General features: G+C 36.6%; 1 protein-coding gene across 1 annotated transcript in view; it reads right to left on the bottom strand.

The window, feature by feature from the left end:
• Positions 1–12,097, bottom strand: part of NEGR1 (neuronal growth regulator 1) — a 923,741-nt gene extending 911,644 nt beyond the window's left edge. The window contains exon 1 of the mRNA XM_004464253.3: positions 11,431–12,097. Within this exon, the coding sequence (XP_004464310.1) occupies positions 11,431–11,606 (176 nt within the window). The 5' untranslated portion in view covers positions 11,607–12,097. The remainder of the gene's footprint in view (positions 1–11,430) is intronic.
• Between the last annotated feature and the right edge of the window lie 6,947 nt (positions 12,098–19,044).

Raw genomic sequence — 19,044 nt, 5'->3', positions numbered from 1 at the left:
TGGTTCCACCATTTCCTAATTTTATAAACTTCAGCATCTATAAATTAAGTTTCCTGCTCATAAAATAGAAAAAATTTAAGTTGTTGTATGGATTCAACTGGTAACCAATGTATAATGCCTAACTATAAATCATGTTCAGTAGCTGTTTATTTTTTCTCTCATCTTATCAATTGCTTGTAATCATTAGGACAAAAATCATTTTTGGAAAAGAGATATTTTTCCCTAGAATATCTATAGTTAAAAATTCACTATTTCTAATCTATCAAATGATTAAAGACCATCTAATATATACTAAACACTTAATCTCATTTTAAATATTTTCATATTTTCCTTCAAATATGTAACACCCTGATTTTTTCATCACTATAGACTTAACAGTAGTTAAAATGTAGTTGGTGCTTAACAAATGTTTAATAACTGAAAAAGCAAGGCTTTTAATTATTAATTTTTAATTTCAATTAATTTTAATTATTATTTTTTAAACTTTTCTTCATGAGAAGCACAAGAGAGCAGTGGAAAAGGCACTAGGGAGAAAAGAATATGAATTTGAATTCTGACTCAGCCAATTCCTGTCTTTTCCACCTGGAGGAGGTTATCTTGCCTTTCCAAGAGTGAATTGAATTGGCTGTAACACTGAGAAAGCAGCACTTTACTGCACATTGCTGAGAAAGTACCTCATATATAGAATGTGAATTACTAAGTGTTACTTGAATCTGAATCATAATGCTGATAGTTGTGTCATTACTATGAATGCATGTCTTTCTGCTTTGCATTTGGCAAATATACAGAACTATCACAGATTCATACATATTTTCTGAGCTTCTACTCAGTATTTTGTCTGTGGCTAAAACGAGAATGTGCAGAGAATGTTCTTGCCCATACAAACTGATTCTGAAATTTACTGCCTTCAGAGTAAAACACAGATGCCCTAAAGAAACACTGAAATGTAAGGGATATCTAATCATGGCTAATTTTCATTTTCATTTCTCATCCATGTCCTGGATTGTTTCATGTGACCACCCAATTACAGTGGTCTCTTACTTCTGGTAGCTGCATCAAGATGTTGAGCATAAAATGTGTTCTAAGGCTGTTGAGTGCTGTGGGTATGCACCTTAATGACCAAAACTTCTTTAACGTAGCTACTTCAAGATCTGGGGTCATTTAACTTGTATATTGGGTTCAACAACAAACACAAGAATATCCCCTGAGTTACAACAAAAGTTTAAATAGAATCTTTGAAATATAAAAACCTATATATATGTTCAAAGAACACTGTTCAGAGGGTTCACAAACAATTCACAGAAAAATTTAAATAGTGAAAATATACTCCTTCAATAAGCAAATAGCACCAATACATGTCAGCTTGAGATTAGGAAAAGAAACAGGATATTATTAGCTGATCTAAATGTATTCCTTATTATGTACTAAGGACTGTGTTCAATCCATGAAGCTCTGTTAGGAAGGTACTAATTTTCCAATTTTATAAATAAGGAGACTGACTGTGTGAAGATAAAGCATTTGTTCAAGATAACACAGCCAATAAGTAGAGAAGCTAGGATTCTGGATACCTGATTCTGGATACCTTAAAGCATAACCAATTTCAATAAAACTAAACTATTATGATAGAAGGTAAATTCTGTGTATAAGTAAAAGTAACTCTTCATATCTAATATTTCAGAATAATAAGGCAAAAGCCAAAGAAGTTGGTCAATGTCATATGCTCAAGAAGAGAAGCAGGGAATTATTAAAATAACTTTATATAGAATTTCCTTTTGTGAACATATTCCCCTAAAAATACGCCCCCTCCCACTACACCGCAGACCAAGGTATAGAGCTACCACCTATCTTCTAAAATAAACATAGTTGAGCTAATAAATTATACAGAAGACATACACCAAAAATTGAAGTGATCCCCAAATATAAATACAATAATATACAGTATTTATAACTCCCTTACTCGGTGTCCAGTACTTGGATTGAAATGCTTTATAAGTACTATCTCGTTTATTCCTCACACCAATCTTAGAGGAAGATTCTAGCATGTCATTTTAGAGTTGATGAACCTGAAGTTTAGAAAGTACTATTTCCAAGGATTCACTAACTGAGTGAGTAGAGGTCTGAACCTATGATTTTATGAATCTAAAATGTTTGTTCTTTTTATTTATACTGCCTCAGTAGTCTAAATAAGGAAGTGATGGGATGACCAGATTTCTTGGATAAGAACTGTATGCAGCCTTCTTCAGATAAAACGGAATTGCATGGCTCTGACTTGTGTAGGTTGTAAGAAGGACATGGATAAATGGGACAAAGAGAAGAAATGTAAAGTTGCTACTAAAAAAGTTTAGAAAAAGAAGTATGTTTCCTATGGTGTCAAGTTTAGTAAGAACAGTGCTATTAATAACATATCTTCAAAGATTATTATTTTAGAACTTCAATTTGTACAATGTACATTCCAATTATTTAATAAATCATATGAAATGAAACTTATATTCTATTAATGTAGTTCTTCCATATAGTGGAAATTTTGGGATTAATTTTATGTCAGCCAGTGATTTAAAGGTTCAAGTAATTTGATTAGAAGTCACTTATGTATAATAACATTTTCCATTCTCCTTCCCCTTCTCTCTTCTTATCTCTGTTGCTTCACTCAAAATTCAGGTTTTGAGCACTAAGTATGTGCCAAGCTCTGTGTTAAGCTGTAGAAATCGTCATTTTACCAATATTTTACATTCAGCTCATCAATCACAAAAGATATTAATTTGAAAAGAGATTACTAACAAGTCCAATATACATAAACATGTTCTCTTATAAGAAATACTCGATCAGTAAGATTTGGAAAACTTTATGATCCCCTTGATTTATTCATTTAATATCTCTATATAATAGTATGTAATGTTATTGGAGAGAATATGCAAACAATGTTATCATGCCTTCTAACCAATTATAGCGCTTATGCTCACAATATCTTTTAAGTCCTTTTAATACCTCTAAATCTTTGCTGCACCAGAAGAAAGGGGTTTTTGAGGGCACCAGAATACACATTTCCCATTGCCCTTTAAATCAATCAAAACCTTCAGATGCTTTAAGGAAATAGCTATAGTTTTAAAGAAACCCTAACATAAGCGAGCACAGAAGCACTGGACATGTGTCCAAACACTTAGTGAAATTCAGTAAAGAACATTTAATTCTGGAATGAAAGGGTTATAAACATCTTCTTTAAGTCGAGAAAATTACCAGCTATTTGGAAAGTACAATGTATTGGCTTCTGTTCAAAAGACCAACATTTAATGCTAATAACATTGCCAAATTCATCCTTTCCTTTATTCCTGTTTTCTTAGAGAAAGTGATTAAGAGACCAATTCCTATGCCAGCTGGATGCTCAAGAGCATCAAAGGTCCTCTGTCAGGATTCGGAACTTGATATGGCTTAGAAACCACTAAGCTAATAGATAACCTCCACAATGTTATAAATCAAAGCCACATGACCACATTAAAATTCTATCAGCTAGTATCAATACCCTGTGGTTTATAAAGTACTGTTGACCTACCTCTGGGAGATGACTGGAATAATACAAAGTTCTGCTTTGGTTTGGGGGATAGAGCTACATTTCACAATAGAGGATTATTCATCCATAGCAAATAGTCAATTTTTCTCTATCTCTGTATCTTTATTGATTTTGTTTAATTGAAACCTTAGGAGAAAGGAAGAGGAAGCTCTAAGAGTTGAGGGAGAAACAGAAAAAGAAGTTAGATGGTCACAAAAGACATTTTACTATTTTGAACTGTTCCTGTTATCTGCTGATTATAATTGCAAAGAGCAAAAGCCTTCCTATATAATTTTAAATCTTGCAGCTTCTTAAAATTATAACTATACTTTAAAATCTTTACACCAACTAGACCACTGCATTTAAAACTTTTCAGCTGCAACCCACAGTAAGAAATATATCTGAAATCTCAACATAATACATACATAAAAACACACATGAAGTATAGGTTTAATCAGGCAGTAGTAACCTTTATTATATGCAATGTCTTCTCATCTACTTTAGTTCAATTTATTTAAAAATATTTTAGTACCCACTGCATTTTATTCAAGACCCACTAATAAATCATGCCCCACAATTCAAATACACCAAATTATTCCACTACATGTTTCTCAACCCACCTCTAAGACTTCTATAGGAATTAATTAAGACAAAGACTTTTGGTGTATGGATTCAATAAAAAGTGTTTAAACTCTATAACTATGCAGAGCCAACAAAGTATTAAGGGTATTATGATTACTGAAATGTGAAACAATATTTTTTAAAAAGAAAATGTATTTATTCCTTCATATATCCTTCCACTGATTCACTAATTCAAAAAAATAGTTGACATTGCCCTTATATATGCCAGGTTCTGTGCTAAGGCCCTAGGGATATAGTGGTGAACAACAGTCATCGAGCGACCTTACAAACCCAGGTGTTTTACCAAATTAAAACTATTACAACAAATACATACAAAAAGTATGCTTTGAAAAAACATAAAAAAACTTCTTGCTACCATTTAATTTCTTCAAGATATTTTAATTAATGTATTTTTCTGCAATAGGTAAATAGCAGATTAATTAAAATCCAGCTTGATAATGATTATGCCTATTTAGAAAAATTCTACATTTTATTCTCTACTAGTATAGGAAATTCTTTTTGCTTCTGGTGAATCTGAAACAGATAAAATAGTTAGCGAAATAGCACTAGACAAAATTTTAAATATCCTCTAGAAAAGCCAAAAGGCTGGTAAGATGATTTTCCCAGGGGAAAATAGGGCAAGTGATTGTATTTTCTCTCACATACAGAAAGTGTCAATGACAATTCTTAACAGAGCAGCAAAACTTTTAGAAGGATGTAGTAGCAGAGATCAAGTAGTTCAACTTCCCTTCCAATTCATAAATACTCTCTAGAGTATCCCCTATAAAGGGTTTTTCATTAATGATGGCTTTAATTTAACATCTTTTCTGCAAAAAATTGTGGAAAAATATACCAAAAGTAGAACTTGAAGGTGATTGCTTGTTTATATTGATGTCAGACAACCTCATATATATCTTTCAGAAAATGTTTCATGGAAATTAGGGAGAAGTTCATCATAGCATCTAACAGTTAACAGGGACCAAAACAAAAAAAAGAGTCCTCACTTCTCCCAAAAGTAACTTCCATTGGCCAATCACAGCCTAAAGACAGCTAATGTGGAAGACTGGAAAATGCAGTCTAAGAGATAATCTCCATCCCCTACTCCCAATAGTAGTGATAGCTGGAGGCCACTAACACTCCTAGGCTGAAGGTTCGCTTAGTTTTTCTTTGTAAGTTATGGGATGTATATACTTCCAGATTTATGCCATTTGAAATTGGATATGCTAATCAAAAGATTCAATTTGTTTGAGATACTAATTCCTAAAAAGGTCAAATACTTGAAGAAGGGGCATTGTTATGGTCATAGGCTTCATAGGAAACTAGAAACTTTGATTAGCTCCCCAGGTATTAAGCTACATAAAGGAAAAGCCTTTAATTCCTATTGATTTCAATAGGCAACTCTGTAGGAATTGTCTCGGCTTTTTTATCACATATCCACAAGCAGGTTTTAGCCCCAGTTCTCTCTTACTCAGTCAGAAAAAACCACAAAACACTGTATTAGTGAATGTATAGCAATGTTAAATATTTTTCTACAGAAATTGTGTACTCGATTATATATTTAACTCTAAGTTGACATATTTTACTGATGGTTCTCACCATAATCTGAGTGTGGAAAAGTCTCAATGTACCCATCTTTCTCCTTTTTAATATTCCTCAATGTTGTTATGTTTAACTTGTATGCATGTTTCTTTAAGCAACAATGATATAGAATACTTATAAGCAACAATTATGGTGCCATGGGCAAAGGAGTCATTCAATCAAATATAATTAAAATCAATGAAATTATTAATTTCCACTATCTATCTTTCAAGGTTCAACCAGCAAAACAAGCACTACTCTGAATATTTAAATCAGAAGGAATTTAATGCAGGGAATTGATTACACAGGGGATGAAGAAGCTGAGAATCCAAACAGGTGATCATGAGAAACTAGAAGTAGCAACAGCAAGAAGTCACTACCAATCCTAGGTTGAAGGAGCAAAAGTATGAGGTAGTCAACAAAAACCCAGGAGCCACAGTGTCCAAGTGGATGTTGTAACAAAGAAGTTTCAGGGAGATGAAGACACTGTTGGACATTGTTCGAAGCAATGAAGGAAGGGAGAAATATCCTTCCTTCTGTGAGAACTCCTTTCTCCCAAAACTATCTTACATTGGTGAGTCACAGTCTAAAGATAGCCGATGTGGAAGATTGGGAAATACAGTCTAAGGGATTACCTCCATCCCCTACTCCCAATGGCATTGAGTAGCAGACGGATCTGATCAATCGGACCCAAAACTGGCACAGACCATGATGTGAACATTTCTCTTAACTCTTTAGAAGTCAGGAATTGCAGAATTAACTTATTCCTGGAGCTATTTAATTGTAAAACTGATCTATTTAAAATAAGTAGTTCATTAAAACACTTGTATTCAAAGGTTGATATAATCACAATGGATGTTTGTATTCAACATCAAAGTGTTCTGAACTAAAGAGATGCTCAAAAGTGAAGTTATCTAGAAAATGTGAATATACTCTTTTGTTCATTAATATAATCTATAACTCCTACTGGTAGAACAATTCTGTAAACCATTACAGTAATGTTATTGTACTTTATTCCATATTCTGGAGCATATTTTTCCAAATTGATTCAGTGTGACAATCTATTAATCCACTTTTTTAAAGAAGGAAACAATCCTCAGCATATTTAAGGACACTATTTAAAAAGCATATAAATTTAAATGCCTCAGTGTTCTAAATTGAAAATGTCTATATAGCTGAAAAATGTATTTGGAAATTGTAATGCATCAATGTGTAGGAATGAATGACTCAAGAGACTATACGAGGCTCTCCAATGATAATCCAAAAGTACAAAATAATTGATTTCCATTACTATTGGTAAGTAAGCATTTCCAAACATAAATCATTTACTTCATTGTATTCAATAACATACATCCCAAACAAAAACTAGTTAATGTGTGCTTAATCGTAAAACAAAATGCATTGGGCAAGTAGACTGAGAAGTAACAAATACTTCTCATATCCACTCAAAAATCTACCTCCTAAACTTTTGTGGCTTCCAATTTTCTATGAAAATTCATTCTAAGCTCTGAGTAGTCTTCCTCCTTATTACAATATCATAGTAGAATCTCTATTGTATTAAAATGACAGAATTGTGTTAAACTTTGCCAAGAAAAAGGAAGATATTATATTTAAGAAGAGAATCTCTCTTCCTTTGATTAAAGCATGACAAGCAGAGAATAGGATATTTTTAATTCATATCAGGAAGATGGCTAAAAATGTACAAAATTCATACAGAATTGTTGAAGTGGAAACAGGTTGAAAGAATTAGTTTAACAATGACATGTGTTTTTAAAAATGTGCAGGCATTGGGAGAAAAAAAAAGGTGTTCCTCGAATTTTTTCCAAAGAATTTTAAACATTTTAGAGTTGCTTATATAGCTGTGTTTTTTAATGAGGTAAAAATTAAATAAATCAATTTACATTCAAGGAATTTCATCATTACAATATAAAGCTATCTGAAATTATGTATTGGCATGCCCCTTGATTCTCCAGGTCTAGAAATACTGGGTCCTGTGTGACCTATGTTATATATAGATGACCTCTACTAACTCACCCCATGACACATGAACTTAGATCTTCCATGAATGAAAAAATGCGACTTGAAGACAGGAGAAAGATAATTTCTCTATGTACAGATTAATAAGCTTTGTTAGGCATAAAATACAACATGTATTTCACCTAGTAAAAATCTAAGCCTATATCTAATAAGTTAATGAAAATATTGATTCTGACTCATAGCAAATTATATTGTATTTTAAATGTTCATGTATTTATTTAAATCCAAAACTTAAGTAAAAGAGGTATCAGTTGTTACAATATTAAATAGATGCATCATTAAATACTTATCTTTATAAAGAAAGGTCAGAGAGCTCAAGTGAATTCTTCAGGGGTTGAGTAGCATTATTAGAAGTAAGGGGTTATTTGACACTTAACATATCGCTTCAACAACCTTAGAGGCAAAGGTAAAATAATAAAAATGTTGACTTTATTAAATGAAATTTCATTATGAGTCCTCTACTTAAGCTAAAGGAAGATGATTTACAAAATGATGGATTTAGTTAGAAAATCAAAGAATGAACCTCCCTTGGATATTATAAACCCAGCTAAAGAAAGTTTTGTTTTTCTTGTTTCTATTCTCAACAAGGGACATGCTGACACTTTAGAGATAGAAAGATATCATCTGAACATTATCTTCACTTTCATTAATGTAACCATAAGCAAAGAAACTCTGAATGGAATATTGGCACTCTCAGGGCTTTAACACTTAGAGTTGTTTGATAACTTCAGTTATGCTACTATTTGCTTTTTACAGACACTTTGAGAACTACATTACATTTATAATAAATGGGGTATATTGTATAAAGCATAATAAATCGTATCATGTAATTCAGTAAATTGTTCTTTGAATACTAGATTCATATACTTTGATTGGAGGAGAGATATGTTTGAAGGATAGAACAGTCTTTTAATATTCTAATGCATTAGAGAATATCACAAATATGATTTTAAGTATCCAAAATAAAATTATAAAGCATAAGTCTATGACATTTTTAATGAAAAACATGTCAACTGCCTTACACACACTCAATTAGTCCTTAAGTTCTGTCTCTACTGGTCTATTAACAGAGCAAATAAAAGATCAGCAGAAGAATTAAGGGAAAAAATAAGCACAATTCAATATTTTAATAGAACTGAGAATTTTTTGGTAATTAAATATGTTAAATTCGTTTAAAATATATGGAAAAGGTAAAAAGTTCGTAAACTGGGATACTCCCTAGAGAATTACAGAATTCTTAGGAGCAAATTACTTTTGGTAAAAAGTAATGCAGGTCAAATTTCTGTTTCATATGTCAAGAAATGATTGTTTATTAAACAAAAAAATGTTTATTTTTGTTTGTTTGTTTCTTCTCTTTCTGAGAAGAGACAGTGTTTTTATTCTCTTTAAAAAGTTTAAAAGTAAAATGTTCCCTAAAATAAGAAACTACAACACTCAGGATATAACATATGAATGGATGAGGTGCAATACACATAAAGTAAACAAGGACTGCACCAAACCAACAACATTAGAAAAATATGATTACCACATGTTAAAGAAGCTTCACTGCTGGAGGCAATAAATGAACTAAGCACAGGTTTCCTAGAAACAGAACGGAGGTCCAGCTATTTTAATTAATATAGTATTTATTAGAATGTTTTTAGAAAACAAAATGCCACGATAAAAGCAATCAAAAGACAAGCACTCTGTCAAACACTTCAGAGTAAAAATGTTATTGCTTATTATAAATAAGCAATAAGTTGCTATGGAACATACAGATTTCAGCTCACATGATATGTGCTTGCAGCCTCTGAATACAGTGTTTTGTCTGAACCACTATTGTTCAAACTTTAAAAACAAACTTAATACGAAGAACATAAATATGAATCTAATTTATATCCTTTATAATGTTGTGCTTTGCAAAGACTTTTTCACTGCTACCAGCAAGAAAAAAGTATTTTACTTAGTTATAAAAATTATTTGTCACTTTTGCCTACATTCACTGGAATTCTATGTTTATAACAATAACAAGGTACATTAGAAAAACATTATTAATTAATATAAGAAAATATAATAATACTTTATCTAAATTTAGCCTCAAAAGTATGTTTTGGTAGGTGTAAGTCATATACCACACCCACATCATTAAATTTAAAATATGTTGCATAATTCAAGCAGAAACATATCCTACACTCTTTCACCTCAAGCATTCCAAGTAAACTGACTTTGTGAATCCACACTTAAAAGCCAACTACCACCCAGTGGAGAGAAAGAGGATCTTTCAGGAAGATTTGAGGTGTGTGTCAGGTAGGGAAGAGAGAAAGAGAAAGAAGGGCAATGGGAAAAGAAGGAATAAGGGTTTTTGTGTGTTATTGTTTTTGTTTTGTTTAGATATAATCACTGCTGATCACCAATTTATGTTTTCTTGGAAGAAAAAATGTGTCCAGAAGCACACTCTGCGCTGTTGCTTAGGGTTAAAATCAGCCTATGGATATTCATTAGTGACAAACCTTTCAATATTCAAGCTTAGGAAAAAGAGGAAAAAAGGCAGAGTGAGAAAAACGAGTAAAACTGAAAATGGACTTTAGTAGGAAGATGGGAAGAAAGAGGGAAGACAGACTGGTGGTGTGTACACATGTGCAAGTGACAGTGTGTGGAACAGTGAAGGAGTGTGTGCCTTCTAAGCAGTGAAAGAGAATCTGAATGTGGAAGTGCTCGTTAGAGCATAGAAGGGCCAACATGTGTGAGGATGTGAGATAAAGTATGTGATGGAGTGTGTTTATGAAAAAGAGATTTGTGAGGGTGAGAAAATGATACTGGAGGGGAGAAGAGGAAATATGCATATGTGTGTGACAGGGAAGGGGGATGGGGAGACAGTTGGGAAATGGAGAGGGAGTCAAAAGAGGGTAGACAAGGCACGGAACAGACACTTTAATGAGGAAGAAAAATGGGGAATGGAGAAAAATGTAAGAATGAAGAGGGGAGGAAATAGGCTAAATAAAGGCGTCAAAAATTAAGAGTGGTGGCGATACAAGGAATGAGGGAAATGAGGAGAAAACAAAAAGAGGAAGAGAATGGAGAGGAAAATAGAGGCAAAGAAAAAAGGGTAGGAAAGAAATGGAGAAATGGATAAAGTAAGAGGGAGAAGAAAAGGGGGAGGAAGGGAGAAAGCCGTTAAAGGAAAGAAGGAAAGCTGAGAGGAAAGAAGAGAAATCTGGAATTGAGCGTAAGTATCAAAATGAGAGGGAAAATAAATAGGAGCAGATAGAAAGCAGTTTGAAAGAGTCGCTTTTGCTACAGTAAAACAGAAACAAACCTGATAAACTTGTCAGACTCTCCAAGAGTACACCATGACAGTAAAACACAGACCTTGTGAATTGAGTTTCAAAGTGGCACCTGCCCCTCCTTCCAAACCTCACACTTCACTCATCCCGGGGCCACTTGGCGTTCTGGCAAAGTGCTTTAGCGTCACGAGTCCTGCTTGCTACCTTCCCCAGTGTAAAGGAACCGGGGCTCCGGAAAGAGTCAGTGCCTGGATATCTTGAGACGTGGTCTTTTGATGGTGATCACCACCAGCATTAATTCTCGGTTTAAAAAGAACGCAAGGAGGGTGGAAAGAGAGACAGAAAGATAGACTGAGACAAGTACGAAAAGCACGCCGTTTTTCCTACCTAAGCACCGCCGTGTCCCCTTTTCTGACCATCATGTTGTCCACGGCCGCCCAGGGGAAGTCCACACTCTGTCCAGCCGGGAGGCAGGAGGGTAGCAGGCAGCACAGGCTGAGGAGCACCGCCGCCAGCCACTGGTTCGAGCAACAAGCACCCTGCACCAACAGCATCATGTCCATCCCTGCTAGGGCTGCTCACTCTCCAGCAGCTTTCAGCTCGCACTCCCCCACCCTCTAGTGCTGGCGAGTCTTCCCGGGAACCAGGCGGCGCGCCACAGGATTTTTTTTTTTTTTTTTTTTTTGTGGGTGGGTGGGTTTCTTTTCTTTCTTTCTTTCTTTCCCCCCCTCCCAGTTGTTAGGTGTTGTTTCTCTCTTTTTTTGCCTCCCCTCCTCCTCTTCGCTTTCCCTCCCTCCCTCCCCTCCCACCCCCTGGCACCACACTACACCTCCTCTTGGTTGCTTTTGGCCGCGTCCGGAGTGTGTCTAATTCTCCGGCGGCTCGCACACCATCTAGCGAGGAGGCGAGCGCGCCGGCGAGTGAGGGAGGAGGCGCGGCGGCGGCGGCGGAGGCTGGGCGAGCGGCGGCTGCAATCGCAGCAGCAGCAGCAGAAGCAGCGCGGGGCGCAGCGGCCGCCGCCGGCCCCCGGGCTCGCGCGCGTTGCCAAGCGGCCGTTTCCTTAGCAACCCCGCCCGGAGGCTAGTGATGGAGCAGGGGGGGGGGGGGGGGGAAAGGGGGAGAAAAAAAAAACAGGAAAGAAAATGAAAAACAAGTAAAAAAAAAATCAGGGGGAGATATATCACAATTATGCAAACTGAGGGGGAAAGAAAGATGCCTCCTGCATCTTTCTGTCACAGGCACTACAGTGATGCTTTGCTTAAAAAAAAAGTCTCTTGTCGGGGCTAGGGTAGGGAGGGCAGAGGGAAGCTTTCCCTCTCCAGTGCATTTTACCTCTCCAGGCACCGTAAGTTTAAACTCCTCCAAGTTGTTTGGTTGGCGCCATTATGACGCCGGCGGCAGTGAGTTTTTTTACCTTATATCAGCGACTGACTTCTGTTGACCAGCGGCCAACTAGTTCTCCCTTTACTCCTTTTCGGAAATAGGCAAAGACGAAGGAAGCGGGACTGATTTTTGCAGGGGTGCAAGGCTCTGAGGTAGAACAGTGTGCATGGCTGTAGGGTCAGTCAATAAGGAGTAGAGGACGCCACCCTCTTCTCTGTGCATGTTGGCACTAAGTTGTACATCTGTTTGGGGGCGAGACTATGGTCAGTGGGGAGATGGAGTGAGAGAGAGAGAGAGAGAGAGTAGTATGCGCGCGCGCGTGTGTATAGTTTGCGCACGCGGGCGCGGGTGCGCGGTTCTGCACGCGCTGGGGGTGCGCGCAGGAGCCTGTGCGCGCGCGGCACGCAGGCGCGCTGGGAGGGACCTGGCGAGTAGTGCGGGGATGCGGAGTCGGGAAGAGACTGCAATCAAGTGTTTTAATTGTGTAGAACCAGGCAGTCCTCTTATGTAAGAGGCAGTTTAACCCGTTTGAGCCTATCAGGCGGAATGATCCACGTAGCCGAATCAAAGCAGAGCGGAGTTATTGGATTTAACCAGTCACAAGGTTATATTTTTCAGCATTCTCCAAACCAGGTTCAGCAGGCTTCCTTCTCCGCGACGCAAAGGGGCAACCCCTGCTTGCCGTGCCGCAGCCCCTTCGCCGCTCTCCCGGCTGCTTTGGGTCTCTGCCCAGGCCCACCGCAGAATGGGGTGCTGCGCATGCTGTCGCCCGCTACCCTTTTTTTCTTCTTCCTTTTTGAACTCGTTTCCAGATTCAAGATCTCTTAGCTGCTCCGAACCATTTGCAAATCAATGCGAAAACCGAGGCCCGAGTCAATAGCAGTTTTGCCAATCAATCTTGTTCAGCGAGGAATTGGGGAAGCAGCGGGAAAGTGAGGGAGAGAAACTAGAAATAAAAATATAAGCTCCCATCCTCTCTGATTCTTCCCTCCCCACCCCCCATTTCTATCCCTCTTTAGCAGATTTAAAAAATATTTTCTTCGCCTGGCCCCAGCTCTTCTTCCCTTGGAGAAACTATATAAAACAAAATCTCGCACATCCCTAACTCGTTTCAATAACGTTAGCAGGGTCCTTTGGCAAAGCGCAGAGAAGCAATAATCTCTGCAGGGGTCAGCATCCGGCTGCCTCCCCAGACTGAGCTCTTTACGAAGCAGGCAGGGAGTCGTTTTGCTTGGCGGTAGCGGTGCTCAAGATGATTTTTATCTCTGCGCATAAGAGTATATGGGGAATGGGGAGGGTTCCCATCACCTGTGAATACCCAGCCTGACTGATCGAAGAGAACCTAGCCAGTAACGCCTCCCGGCTGAACAGACACTTCAAGGCTCCTCAATTAACCCAGGCGTTGGCAGCAGGAGTTACCGATGTGATTAGTATTCAGTCTTAACTCTCAAAAACGGCTCGGAAATTGAAAGTGCAATAGTATTCAACTGCATTTTGAAACATCAATAAAATGTTAGTCATTTGCGGATGAAAGAAAACATTTTCTTTACTGTCTGCGGTGCTAGAGAAATAATTGTCAAATGGCAGACTCTCGTTAAATTTGATGCCAAATACCTAGATAACACGGTCATATTGTTAACGATGTTTTTCTTACTCACGTGGCATTATTGGTAGATAAAGCTTAAAATTATCTGGGTTAAGAGGGAAATTAGAAGAATTGATGTGTCACATACATGGGCAAGACTGCAATATTATTTAGTATTTTCATTAGAAATAATCTACATCCTATTGAAAAGAAGCGGAGAGCACAGCTTCCGGCATTGTGACTCGGTTTAGTGCTATTTTATGCAGAGATGAGATGCCATCGTTTTCTAGTACAAGCTAGGAAAAGCTTCCTTTCGTAAATGCTGTTTCCCAGAGATCTGACTTCTTCAGTGTCCTCAGGGGAAAGGGAAAAAAAGAAAAAGAAAAGAAACAGGAGGGGGGATTTCTTTGACCAGGGATGGAGCTATGCAGCAGTTTTAATATGTACAACTCTTCAGGCTTGTAAACAGAAACTGTAACCACGTCTATTTAAAGGCAAAGTTTGTTTTCCTTATTTCCTCCAGTTTTTATATCAACTTACAGTCACTGGTCATAAAGCACTTAACTCTCACTATACCCATCTAAAGGAAGCCCGCCTCCCCCCCCCCCCCCCAAAAAAAAAAAAAAGAAAAAGCACGAAACCTGGTTTATAGATAGACTATTTACACATAGGTCACTATTCTTTAAAGTGAATGCAAGTATGTGTGTGGAGTGCAGCCTCCCTTACCACTTGTACTTCTGCTGTCCTGAATAGAAAGGAAAAAGATTTTAAAAGCCTTTATGGCTTTCTTTTCCTCCCATCCTTTCTAAGGGAATATGTCTGAGAGGATTTTACAGGGTTTCCAGTATTTGCTTTTGAGATCCTTTATTTCTTGCAAGCAGAGGGTCAAATCCTAGCAGTCTTGGCTCCTTTTGAGGGAAAAGTAAAATAAAATCAAACAAAAATAGAGAGAGAGAGAGAAAGAGAGAGAGAGAGAGAGTAAGAGAAAGGAAACCTCATAGCTCAAATAACACTTGATTTCTCAGTAGAATTTTTTAAGTATCGAGAATAGGTCATGGCATTGTTTTGAACTTTCTGGAAGGTGAGGGTTAGAGTGGCTGTACATCCTTGGTTAGAATTTTTTTGACCTGATCTTGGAATGAATTACTACTTCCTTTATAATCATGTACCTTTATTCTGTTTTTAAAGTACAGCTTCTTATTTTTGAAGATGTGATAACCACTATGGAGTTGGTTTGGAAGGAGAATGGTGGAGCCTGATTGTGATGGCTAATTATGCTATTATCTAGATTGGTTTACAGCTGTGTTTTTCACGCCCACATTTTGAATCACTTAGGGGTGTTGGAAAGGCTAATGTTATCAGGATGCTTCTTAAGCTTCCTTAATTTAATAAACTTGATTTTCATTTGACAGTACAAGTAAAATTTTTACTATTGGAACAATTAGAATATATTTGCACTTGCTTTTGGATAGTGAGTAAACCTAGTTTCTTCTTTCATACCCTTACTGTCTAGGCATGAGAAATTTTAGGCAAGACAGGTCCCAAAACCTAGTAGAAAGAACTAATGAGAGTATTCTGTAATTCCTGAAAATGTCAGTCAGCAAGCCCTTAAAAACACGACAAAAGAATATAGCTCTCTGATTTGCATTCATCAACCATGCGGGATCTAACCCCCCTCTCGATTTAGAGGTGAAGTAGACATCACCATCCCCGAGTCCACAGGATTGAGGAATAAAATATGGATTAAAGTGGATTTACTGGTATTCTATAGAACTATTGTGACTCTAGCAATTGAAGAAACTGTGTCATTAACGTGAAGACAGTGGCCATAGTACTTGCCAAGGGCAGAGAGAGGGAAGAAGAGATGTGATGTGGGGGCATTTTGAGGACTTGGAGTTGTCCTAAATGATATTGCAGGGACAGATGCTGGACATTATATATCCTGCCATACTGAATGTACTGAGGGAGAGTGTAAACTAGAATTTAAACTATAATCCATGCAATGCAGCAGTGCTCCAAAATGTATTCACCAAATGCAATGAATGTGCCACAATAAGGAAAGAGGTTGTTGATTTGGAGGAGTGGGGTGGGGTGCGGGGTAAATGGGAACCTCTTATATATTTTTAATATAATAATTTTTGTGATCTATGTATATTTTTATAAAAAGGCAATTAAATTTAAAAATAAATAAATAAATAAATAAGAATATAGCTCTCTGACTTGGGCCATAATTGATTCTCTAATTGAATTAAGCTAGATTAAGCTTGGCGCACCTGCCCAACTAAAACTGACCTATAGTAATAATTTTCAGGACTGTGTGAGAACTACAAAACTCAGGAAATTTGTTGGAAAAGAGGAAATCTTCTAAAATAGAAGTACTGTTGACATTTTGGGCCAGATAATTTTCTGTTGTGCAGGCAGTCTTGTACATTGAAGACTGTTTAGCAGCATTCCTGGCCTCTACCTTCTAGATGTCAGTACCACTCCTCCACCCCCAATTATGATAATGGAAACCCTGGGCCTCAGTCACCTCTAGGATTTTCATCTGATATAGAACTAGCCAGTGGCAAGCTCATCTCTGTGTCTTTCTGCCTTCCCCTAGACCAAGCAATTTTTAAGGATGTGGTTAATTCTTTGATGCCTTTAATAAGTTGCTTTTCATATTCATTTCTGGTTTTTGATTGCCTTCAGTGGTAGGTCAGTTTTAATTCCCTAGTCAACTTTAGAGAATGATGTGTAAGTTCCCCATTATTTCTTTTTTTAACGTTTTATCTTGAAATAATTATAGATTCACAGGAAATTGCAACTATTTTGCAGAGAAGTGCTCTTATACACGTGACCAGTTTTCCCGAATATTTATACCCTACATAACTATAATACACTACCAAAACAAGGAAAGCTCTCTTATGTATGTCTCTTTACAGTCATACCCACCCAATCTTCTCCCCACCACCCATAAACTCTCCAACAACTAATTTGTTCTCCATTATTTTGTCATCCTAACATTATAATAAAAAATGAATAATGTAGTATGTGATCTTTTGAGACTGGCTTTTTTTCACTCAGCATAATGCCCTTGAGAGCAATCCAAGTTGCTTCTTGTGTCAGTATTTTTTACTTTTTATTTTTGAGTAGTCCATGGAATGGATGTACCACAGTTTGTTTAACCATTCACATATTATAGGACATTCTGGTTGCTTCCAATTCTGGACTATTACAAATACAGCTTCAATGATCTATAATGTGCAAGTTTTTGTGTGGGACACAGTTTTCACTTTTCAGGGATGAATATTTAAGAGTGTGATTGCTGGGTCATATAGTAAATGTATATTTAGCATTTTGTTTTGTTTTAGAAATTTCCAAACTATTTTTGCAGAGTGGCTGTACCATTTTGCATTCCAACAACAATGTATGAGAAAGCCTTACCAATATTTCATATTGTCACTAGTTTTTACTTTAGCTCTTCTAATAGGTTTGTAGTGCTATTTCACTGTATTTTAAACTTGCATTTCCTTAATGACTAGTATAACAGTTTGAAGTTAGATAGACTCCAGAAAATTATGTTTTTAGAGTTAATCCATTTCTGAGAGTATAAACCTATTGTGGGTGGGATCTTTTAATTAGGCCACTTCATTTAAGGTGTGGCCCTCCTTGGGTTTTAATCCTCTTACTGAAATCATTTATAAATGGGATAAATACTGATAGAAACACACAGAAGCAGAGAGAAAGCCATGAAACCAAGAAGCTGAATGCAGTGAAAACTGGAAGAGAAGGGAGAGTCCAAAAGACACCACCTATGCCTTGTCACCCAACAGAAGTTTCCAGGAATGCCCACAGCCACTCTTTGGGGAGAAAACGTCAACTGATCATGCCTTGAATTGGATTTTTCCTCGCTCAAAACTGTAAGCTTGGAAGCAAACAAATCCCCATTGTAAAATCTAACCCATTTCTGGTATTCTGCAGTCTAGCAGCCTAGCAAACTAATACAACTTGTGATGTTGTAAATAATTTCACATGCTTATTTGTCATCTGGGACTCCTCGTCAATGAAATGCCTCTCCATGTCATAGAGCAAAAGTTTAAAATTTAAATGAAGTCAAGTTATACAGTTTTTTCACTTTTATGAATCATGCTTTTATTATAATTTCTAAGAACTCATCACAAAGTCCTAGGCCCCAACGATTGTCTATACTTTCTTATAAAAGTTTCATAGTTTTACATATATACCTATGATACATTTTGAGCCCATTTTTATATAAGATGTGAAGTTTAGGTCAAGGTTCTTTTTCCTCCCCGCCCATACATATCCACTTCCTCAAGCACTATTTGTTGAAAAGGCCAGGCTTCCAACACTGAATTGTTTTGCACCTTTGCCAAAAATCCATTGTGTGTAACTATTTATGGATTCTCTCTTCTTTGCATCTGTCCTTCCACCAATATCACATATTCTGGATTACTGTAGCTATATAAGTTTTCAAATTAGGTAGAGTGATTCCTTTCACTTTATTCCTCTTTAACAATATTGTTTTATCTATTTTAGATCTATTGTCTTTCCATGGGGTTTGAAAAGTACGAATTCAATTTCTTAAATATTGTGCAGCAGTTTAAATTGTCTGTTTCATATTTGTTGCATTGTAGTAGTTTGTGTTTTCAAGTAAATGGTTCAATTCATCTAAGTGGTCAAATTTATGTTTGTAGAGTCATTCATAGGGTCCCCTTTTTCTCCTTTTGATGTCTGCATAGTCTGTAATGGTATCCCTGTTTTATAAATCATTATTATCTTCTCTCTTTTTTTCTCTGTTAGTTGTAGTGGTGGTTAGCCAATTTTATCATTCTTTTAATATGTATTTTGCTACAATGATTTTCATAATCTTTTTCTGTTTTTAAATTTAATTGACCTCCTATTATCTTTACTTCATTCCTTCTACTTGCCTTAGGTTTATTTTGATTTTCATTTTCTAGTTTCTTATAGCAGAAGCTTAGATTATTAGTTTGAGTTTTTTCCATAAGAGCATTGAATACTATTAATTTCCC

The sequence above is a fragment of the Dasypus novemcinctus genome, chromosome 9, assembly GCF_030445035.2.
Source record: "Dasypus novemcinctus isolate mDasNov1 chromosome 9, mDasNov1.1.hap2, whole genome shotgun sequence".
NCBI classification, from domain to species: domain Eukaryota; kingdom Metazoa; phylum Chordata; class Mammalia; order Cingulata; family Dasypodidae; genus Dasypus; species Dasypus novemcinctus.
Note: the sequence above shows the minus strand (reverse complement) of the source record. Positions and strands in the feature narration are given on the sequence as shown.